This window comes from Colias eurytheme, chromosome 30, assembly GCF_061535395.1.
Source record: "Colias eurytheme isolate Ceu_HAF_F1 chromosome 30, ilColEury1 Martin Lab GWU primary, whole genome shotgun sequence".
NCBI lineage: Eukaryota > Metazoa > Arthropoda > Insecta > Lepidoptera > Pieridae > Colias > Colias eurytheme.
In genome coordinates this window covers 3,615,807-3,625,288 of record NC_143009.1, presented here as the reverse complement: position 1 = coordinate 3,625,288, position 9,482 = coordinate 3,615,807, and the positions used below count along the sequence as shown (strand labels likewise).

The window sequence follows — 9,482 nt, the reverse complement described above, 5'->3', positions numbered from 1 at the left end:
TGCCTAGGGGCTCGGACGCTGTTTATACGACGTTCGACCCAACTACCCTCATTTTACTAATAGTCGTTGACTAGCTGCGTTTTGTTATCAACTACCTACATCAATTAGGTAGCTGTGTAGAATCGCAGTACATTTTTATTACATTCAAACTAATATTTTAACTAGCTTCGCATCTTTGTTTCTTATAATACAATAATTTTATGAGTTTATCTTAGTAAAGTGTGTTTTTAGTTTATTTAGGGCTGATTTTTCAATCCTTGGTTAAAACTTATTCGTCGAATAATATATAAAACTACCAAGAAAACTACCATTTTAAAAACGTATTCTAATTGCCCGTATTTGACAGTTTACGTGACATTTTAATATTATCGTGATTCGTGTAATACTTTATTGGACAGATAAGTTTTATCCAAGCATTGAAAAATCGGCCCTTAACTTCCTATATTTATTATTTGACTGATCGGTTAGCTTGGTTGGTAGTGGCCTTCCAAGCCAGAGGTCGTGGGTTCGATTCCCACCCGGGGCAAATATTTGTGTGATGAACATAGATGTTTGCTCTGTGTCTGGGTGTTTATTATCTATATAAGTATATATTTAAAATTATATATGTACGTTTAACAGCCATCTGGTTTCCATAACACAAGCGAAAGCTTAGTATGGGATCAGATCGTGCCGTGTGTGAAAATTGTCCTGAAATATTTTTTTTATTTATTAAAAACTTTGCAAAGAAAATCGATAATTGTGCAACGGAACGTCTGCTCTATACTCAAATTATTAAATAATTATCAACTGATTTGTTCATAAACAAGTGACTTTGAGTTTGAGTTCAATTTTATAAAAAATTCCGATAAACTAGGTAAGGTGAAGGTCGAGCCTAGAGGTCAAATATATCAATTTAATTGTTGATTTCTTTTATTATATAAACTTTTAACAACGTAAGATGAGGTAACTATAATGTTTCCAAATATTAGTTTGGCAAACGCATTCTGGGTATTTGTTGTTGACTGTTTATTTTTGGGAAAATAAAAGTTTCGTTACAAATAGATGTTATTAATTATTATTTATTCTAATACCTTAGAATCACTACATAGCATAAAACAAAGTCGCTTTATCTGTTCCTATGTCCCTTTGTATGCTTAAATCTTCAAAACTACGCAACTGATTTTGATACGGTTTTTTTTATGTAAATAGTATGTTAGTATGACAATGTAGTTTATTAGGTTTTAGACAAAGCGGGCGAAGTCGCAGGCGGAAAGCTAGTTACATAGAAAACTTAATAAATAGTTCTGTTTGTTTAGTTTAAAACTATTTATTATAATAGTCATGGTACGTCCTTAAAAGGTAAGTAACCTTTTAAGTTTTAACAGTGAATCATGGAGAAGTAATATATTAATATTTATAAGATTAATAACAGTTTTAGAAAACAATATATCGGCTCTTTATTATTAATAAAGATTCAGTTTTAAACGACAAGGACGAAATTTGAATTTAATAGGTATGTGCGTATTGGTTGGTTATAATTTCGACTTGCCACAAATTCTTGCACAAATTTGATTTGATTGTGTCATTTTTTTTAAAGAAATGTGTAGATCTCTATGTTATACAGAGATATATAAAGAGGTTTGAAAATTATTATACTAATATAAATTTATAATAGTTTGGAGTGATATTTGCTATATTATAAATGCGAAAGTTTGTGAGGATGTGTATGTGTTTGTTACTCTTTCACGCAAATACTACTGAACCGATTGCAATGAAATTTAGCACACGTATAGAGGGTAACTTGGATTAACACATAGGATAGGTTTTATCCCGGAAATTCCACGGGAACGGGAACTATGCGGGTTTTTCTTTGAAAACGCGAGCGAAGCTGCGGGCGGAAAGCTAGTATGCTATATTTTAAATATGATTTATTATATTTAGTCGAAACGAAGCGAAGAGTAAGTAAAGAGATTTCTTTTCATGATATGTTTTGAGTTTTCCCATGGTTTTCCCTTACACTGAAATTACTAGCCTTATTAAAAATCTGTTTTGTTGTATAATTAATTTGATTCCACTATTGTTAAAATGTCCATAAAGGATAATTAAAAAAAAGTATTAGATCCCGGATCTCGACCTATTTTATTATTCCAAATTTCATCCAAATTGATGCCATGATTTTTTAGTCGTGAAGACAATCTTTTTTATAATATTATTATGGACACAGGATTTACAGCTCTATACTTTTGTGTACTTTAACTATATAGGCATAAAGTACGAATAATCATCCATTAAAATGTCCCAAGTTCTCAGTTTAACCATTCTAACTTTAACATCTATTACTCCATAGTAATGACATCACAAGAACTAATTTTATGCAAATATTCCGACCTATTGTTTTAGTTCATGTTATGCTAAACTACCTACTATTATATTTTATGGGGTTATTTCACTACCTATATAATATAGTATATTATCAGAGATTGTAAAAAATATCTGTATAAGAGATATCTACTGCTAAGAGTTTGTTTGCATACGTTAATCTCAGGAATTAATGAACCGATTTAAAAATTTCTTTCACCATTAGATATATTATGTATGTGATATACTTACTTACTTACTTATGAACAGTACAACCATTAATATCACCACCACGTTGAACAGTGAAGGAAAACATCGTGAGGAAACCGACATGTCGAAGAATCAAAAGTTCGACGACATGTGACATCCGCCAACCCGCACTTGGCCAGCGTGGTGGATGATGGCCTGTACACATAGGTGGCCCGTGGCCCAGCAGTGGGAACGTATATGGGCTGATGATGATGATGATGATACGTACCTATGTATATTGGCGTGTGTATATATATTTTTTGTATAAATATACGATTTTAAAGATATATCTCATACATTTGTTGTTCATAATTCCACGTTTTTAGTCAGATGCAATTTTATAGGTGCTCCGAAAAAGATTTCATATTTTTAGAAGTTTTGTCAAGTATTAACAAATTTTTACTACTTTATATATAGTATTATAATAAATAATAATATACTAATATTATAATTAATGCGAAAGTAACTCTGTCTGTCTGTCTGTTACTCAATCACACCTTAACTACTGAACCAACTTGCATGAAATTTGGTATAGAGATATTTTGATACCCGAGAAAGGACATAGGCTACTTTTTACCCCGGGAAAAAGATTAGGTTTTATCCCGGAAATCCCACGGGAACGGGAACTATACGGGTTTTTCTTTGACTGCGCGGGCGAAGCTGCGGGTGGAAAGCTAGTAGTAATATAATTTATACAATTAATTTCAATTACGCTTTTGAAAAATTGTTAGCCTTAACGTCAAAAAGTCAATGAATGCTACCCGGACTTATCTTCAATACAACGTCGTTAATAATATATTAATCATTATAATATTTATATTTGTTTACGGTAGAGGAAATTGATATTTACATATTGTAGTAATACTAATAAATACCATGGTTTCACTCGAAATCTCGCTATATAATTATGTTGAATGTAGCAAATAAATAAAAATATTTGACTACTAGCTTTTCGCCCGCGGCTTCGCCCGCGTTTTCAAAGAAAAACCCGTTCCGGGTTCCCGTAGGATTTCCGGGATAAAACCTATCCTATGTCCTTTCTCGGGTATCAAAATATCTCTATACCAAATTTCATGCAAATTGGTTCAGTAGTTAAGGCGTGATTGAGTAACAGACAGACAGACAGAGTTACTTTCGCATTTATAATATTAGTATGGATAGTAGAGCCACAGACTAATAATAATATACTACGTATACAATAGTCCGGGATACATCGCCCATTTTTGCAAGTGATTACTATCAAGCTAATTTTTCGTGAGAGTCAAATCAAAATTTTTTATCCTTGTTACCTCTGTAAGCTACCACAATCGAGAGTTTCGTACATGAAATTATTGGGCATCTCATCAAAATAAAGCTACTCACGAAAAATTAGCTTGATAGTAATCACTTGCAAAAATGGGCGATGTATCCCGGACTAAAAATAAAGCTACTCACGAAAAATTAGCTTGATAGTAATCACTTGCAAAAATGGGCGATGTATCCCGGACTAAAAATAAAGCTACTCACGAAAAATTTGCTTGATAGTAATCACTTGCAAAAATGGGCGATGTATCCCGGACTACAAGTAGAGCTGTGTTATTTTATAGTCACCACTGATCTTTTTGTGATATACAATTTCTACTTGTATTTAAAACTATATACTAATCTATACTCAATATTATAAAGCTGAAGAGTTTGTTTGTATATTTGAACGCGCTTATCACAGGAACTACTGGTCCGATTTGAAAAATTCTTTCGGTGTTAGACAGCCCATTTATCGAGGAAGGTTAATCATCACCCTAAGACCAATAGGAGCGGAGCAATGCGAGTAAAACCACGGGGTTCAGCTAGTTAATAATTTATTTTAAACGATCCCAAACACTACCTTGACATTACTTCCAAATAATGTTACTTTCAAAGGTGTCTCTAAATACAAAAAAAAACATGAATGTCATGTCTGTTCGAATTGTACTGTAGCTTGGAAAAGGTCAAAGGTTATTTTTTTGTTCACGTATAAAATGTTTTTGATGGATCATGTCTTTTAAATCGTAATTATAATAGTGATTAATTAGGAACAGTATACTGTGGAAAATGAGTGACTTTATGTATTTATAAATATTGTTTAATAGTTTTATAGCAGGAAGAAATAAGATTGAATATACTTATAGACTCAGACCTCAGTTGTGATTTAAAATACACTAAAAATACTACATACCTACTTATATACCTTGTTTACATATTACTAGCTGTGCCCCGCGGTTTTACCCGCAGTGCTCCGCTTCTGTTGGTCTTAGCGTGATGATTTAATATAGCCTTTCTCGATAAAATGGGCTATCTAACACCGAACGAATTTTTCAAATCGGACCAGTAGTTCATGAGATTTGCGCGTTTAAACAAAAAAAAAACAAACAAACTCTTCAGCTTTATAATATTACTAGCGGTCTGCCCCGGCTTCGCCCGTGGTATATATTTACGTTTTCTCTACATAAGAACCATCCTCGTACTTCAAGGAATATAATAAAAAAAGAATTATCGAAATCGGTTCAGCCGTTCTCGAGTTATGCGCTTACCAACACATTTTGCGATTCATTTTTATATATAAAGAAGATTAGGATAGATAATGCCTTATGGTAAATAATCAAAATAACGTGATAAAAGGATCAAAATGATTATATCACCCTTGACTAGTAGATGCGTTGAAAACGAGAATTTTGCGCGGCAAATATCAATAGTTCCGTATATTATTCATTGTCATAGTTAGTACAATATACATACTTGCAAAGGTTAAAATCGTGTATTGGAATATAGCATTTATTGCATTTGATTAGAATCTAAAATTCCCTGTGTGCCACTGACTTAACATAAAATAATGGAGTGATCAAATTTAAGCTCTTTGTGTAGGGAGTAAGGTGTGAATTAGGTTGTATTGTGAAGGTTTTACGACCTTTGCCTAGAGGTTATCATTTGACATAACCTTATGTTTTGATTATAAGGTTTCTAGTACAGTGTAAGCGAATTTGTTTATTTCTGCTTATAAACTTTAAAACATCATTTCATTGGTGTAACAATTGTAAATTGTAATTATTAATATTGTAATTATAATGCAAACAAAAATAGTGGATAGAGAAAGTATGTAACTCACATTAACTCATTTAATATAATTTTTACTTTTGTAAAAATAATTTAATAAAATTCAATCGGTGATACAGATGCATATGCCCACGATAGCACTTTTGTGCACTTTTCACAAACGCAGTTAACATATTTATTACATATATAATCACTATCACTACATAGTACATATATAAAACAAAGTCACTTACTTTGCCTCTATGTCCGGATGCTTAAATTTTTATAATTACGCAACGAATTTTGATGTGGTTTTTTTAATAGATAGAGTGATTACCGAGGAAAGTTTATAATTAATTAATTAGGTTATAGACAAAGCGGGCGAAGCCGCGGGCGGAAATCTAGTAGTACATAATATACTGTATACATATATTGTAGTATAAAACAAATTGCTGTCCGCTGTCAATCCTTATGTAGCTTAGAGCTTTAAAACTACGCAACGGATTTTGATGTTTAATTTTTGATAGATGCGAGTAGATTCAAGAGGAAGGTTTTAGTATATAATTTATAAGGTTTTAGACAAAGCGGGCAAGCCGCGGGCGGAAAGCTAGTATAGTACATATAATAATAAAAATTGCTGTCCGCTGTCCATCCCTATGTTAGCTTAGAAGTTAGAGCTTTAAAACTACGTAGAGTAATTAAAATTATCGTGAAAGGTTTGAGTATATTATAATTTATTGTTTTAGAAGCCACGGGTGAAGAGTTTGTTAGTAACTAAAAGCATGTGAAAAATATAGCTTTTATTAGCAAACATATCTTATCTTTCACTGGATAATCGCCTATATAACAACAATGCGTATGCATGCGTAATTTTCGATAAAATTTTTGTGAAACAATTTTGTTCCGTAGTATAGGCATTTTGTATTGTTAAGTGTTTGTTCATTTGCATACTATGGTGTTTTTATAATTAACTAGCTTTCCGCCCGCGGCTTCGCCCGCGTTTTCAGAGAAAAACCCGTTCCCGTAGGATTTCCGGGATAAAACCTATCCTATGTCCTTTCTCGGGTATCAAAATATATCTATACCAAATTTCATGCAAATTGGTTCAGTAGTTCAGGCGTGATTGAGTAACAGACAGACAGACAGAGTTACTTTCGCATTTATAATATTAGTATGGATAGCTCTATAGCAGTCTTTCCCAACGTGGGCGATAACGCCCCCTAGTGGGCGCTGCAGGCCTAAAGGGGGGCGGTAAGAGACCCAGAAAAAAAAGGGGGCGTTGTGTAGGGCTTTGGGGTCGATTTATAATTTCATCTACCTAGCTAGTAGCTAGGAAGACTCTTAGAAACCGACTGAGCTATCGACTTCGAGAGTCGACATCTTGTGAACATCAACTAATATTAATTAAGATATAGCTCAAAATCGGTTCGATATAATAGACCGCGGGCAATCATGTTTTAACAAGTTTTTGTTAAATAATCCGATTTGTACATTCCTGTATCAATCGGCTGGTTCTATAATACTTGTTCTTGCTTGTCGAGTACGATTGGGCGTCGAATGAGATAAACGAGTTTATGCACGTTTGATGTCTTATTCCTGTTGGTGCGTGCTGCTTATGCAATCCTATATAAACGACGTAAATTTATTTTATTTTCATTTGCGGTTTCGCGCATAATAGATAAGCAGTACTTGATTTCAACACTTACGTATTTCTCAAAACAAAACAATGTCGGAAGTAAAAAAGAAGAGACGGCAATACTCTGCGGAATATATTAAATTCGGATTTATTGAAAATCCCACAAACCCGTCGTCGCCTTTGTGTCTTCTATGTCTAAAAACATTTTCGAACGAAGCAATGAAGCCTTCAAGACTGCAAGATCATTTGAATAAAATGCATCCAGATAAGAAAGACAAGAATGTAGCATTTTTTCAAGACCTAGAGAAGAAGCATAATACTCAGCCAAGTGTATCAAAACTATTTTCGGCGGCTGCTAAGCAAGATGACGACGGACTTCGAGCTTCGTACAATATCTCTTTGTTAATTGCTCAAAAAGGCAAACCACACAACATCGGAGAAGAGTTAATTTTGCCAGCAATAAAGGAAGTAATAACTACTGTGCTTCATAAACCGGCCGCAGATATTATCCGAAAAATTCCTTTGAGTAATAATTCTGTGCAAAGACGAATTGATGAAATGGCTGAAAACATTGAAGAATCATTGTGCAATCATCTGAGGACTAGTCAATTCTCAATTCAGCTCGATGAGTCCACTTTACCAACTAATGAAGCGTTGTTGCTATCTTACGGGAGGTTTATTAAAGATGAGAAAATACGTGAAGAACTATTGTTTGCCAGAAATTTGGAGACAGATACAAAAGGCGAAACCATATTCAATACATTGGAAAAGTTTTGTGAAGAGAAAGAGATTCCTTTGAAAAATATTATATCAGTTGCTACGGATGGCGCTCCGGCTATGACAGGGCGCCATAAAGGCTTCATAGCGTACTTAAAGAATAAAATTCCAGATGTCCTTGCTATACATTGCGTTATTCATAGACAACATTTGGTTGCTAGAAACTTAAGTGAACGACTATTTCAATCACTGCAATATGTCATCAAAGCAGTCAATAAAATCCGTAGCAGCTCTTTGAATGATAGATTATTTCATCAGCTTTGTGCTACTAATGACGAAGATTTCAACCGTTTGTTGCTTCATACTGAAGTTCGTTGGCTGTCAAGAGGCAATTGTCTGATTCGATTTTACAACCTGTTTGACTCTGTGATAGAGTTCTTGGAAACTAAAGATACAGAACTGCGCAACAATCTCATAACATCAAAGAATGATATAGCTTACATGACAGACCTGTATAAACTGTTCAACGACATGAACCTCCAACTGCAAGGCGATGAACTAAATTTAATTAAAACAAAAAATGTCGTTGCTGCTTTCGCAGCCAAACTGCTTCTGCACAAAAAGAATATGGGCAGACGTGAGTTTCAAAATTTTCCGAATTTATCAGTATTTTGCAGTAACGACGACTTGTTTGCCTACTGCCAACATTTGGAAAACCTCCACATTGACTTCACCGAACGATACCAGGACATTTTAAACTTGGAAATACCAGACTGGGTGTTGGATCCGTTTTCAAATGTCAACACAGCAATGTCACCTCAGCTGGAAGAAGAACTTATAGAATTGACAACAAACGAAGAAACAAAAATCAAGTTTAAAAATGGATATCAAGAATTTTGGCTACAAAAACCGATCCCACAATTGTACCCTGGATTGTGGTCAATTGTTCAACGATTCTTGATAGCATTCCCATCGTCATATTTGTGTGAACGTGGATTTAGTGCTGTGGCAACGCTGCTTACTAAAAAGAGAAATCGTTTGCGTGTTACCGAACGTGGCGACTTGCGGCTGTTTTTGAGTAAATTGGAACCTGATATCAACAAACTTATTGAACAGCATCAGATTCAACCTTCACATTAGTTTTTATATAAGAATTGATTATGTTTGTTTTATTTTCAATAAAAGATACTCTACTATAAAGTTGCGTTTCAATAATCAGTTATAAGTACTTAGCGTTTTTTAAGTATGTTTAAAAAGGGGGGCGTTAAAAAATAATTTATTCTTAAAGTGGGCAGTAGACAAAAAAAGGTTGGGAACCCCTGCTCTATAGTATGCGATTTTTTTTTCATTTAGGGCTGCCACTTGTCAGCACATTAGTATAATTTACGTTTTATTGTATATTGAAAACAATTATATGTCTAATAATTTTATTAATTTGCATATTAAAGTGTTTTTATTATTATTTATAGGTCAAAAGTAGTATGAGAAATTT

General features: G+C 33.6%; 1 protein-coding gene across 1 annotated transcript; it reads left to right on the top strand.

Moving 5' to 3' along the window:
- Positions 1-7,239: 7,239 nt before the first annotated feature.
- On the top strand, positions 7,240-9,216 carry LOC149895769 (protein ZBED8-like). The gene has a single exon (XM_090118614.1). It carries the CDS (start codon positions 7,364-7,366, stop codon positions 9,128-9,130), a length of 1,767 nt encoding a protein of 588 aa, XP_089974740.1. The 5' UTR covers positions 7,240-7,363; the 3' UTR covers positions 9,131-9,216.
- The last annotated feature ends 266 nt before the right edge of the window (positions 9,217-9,482 follow it).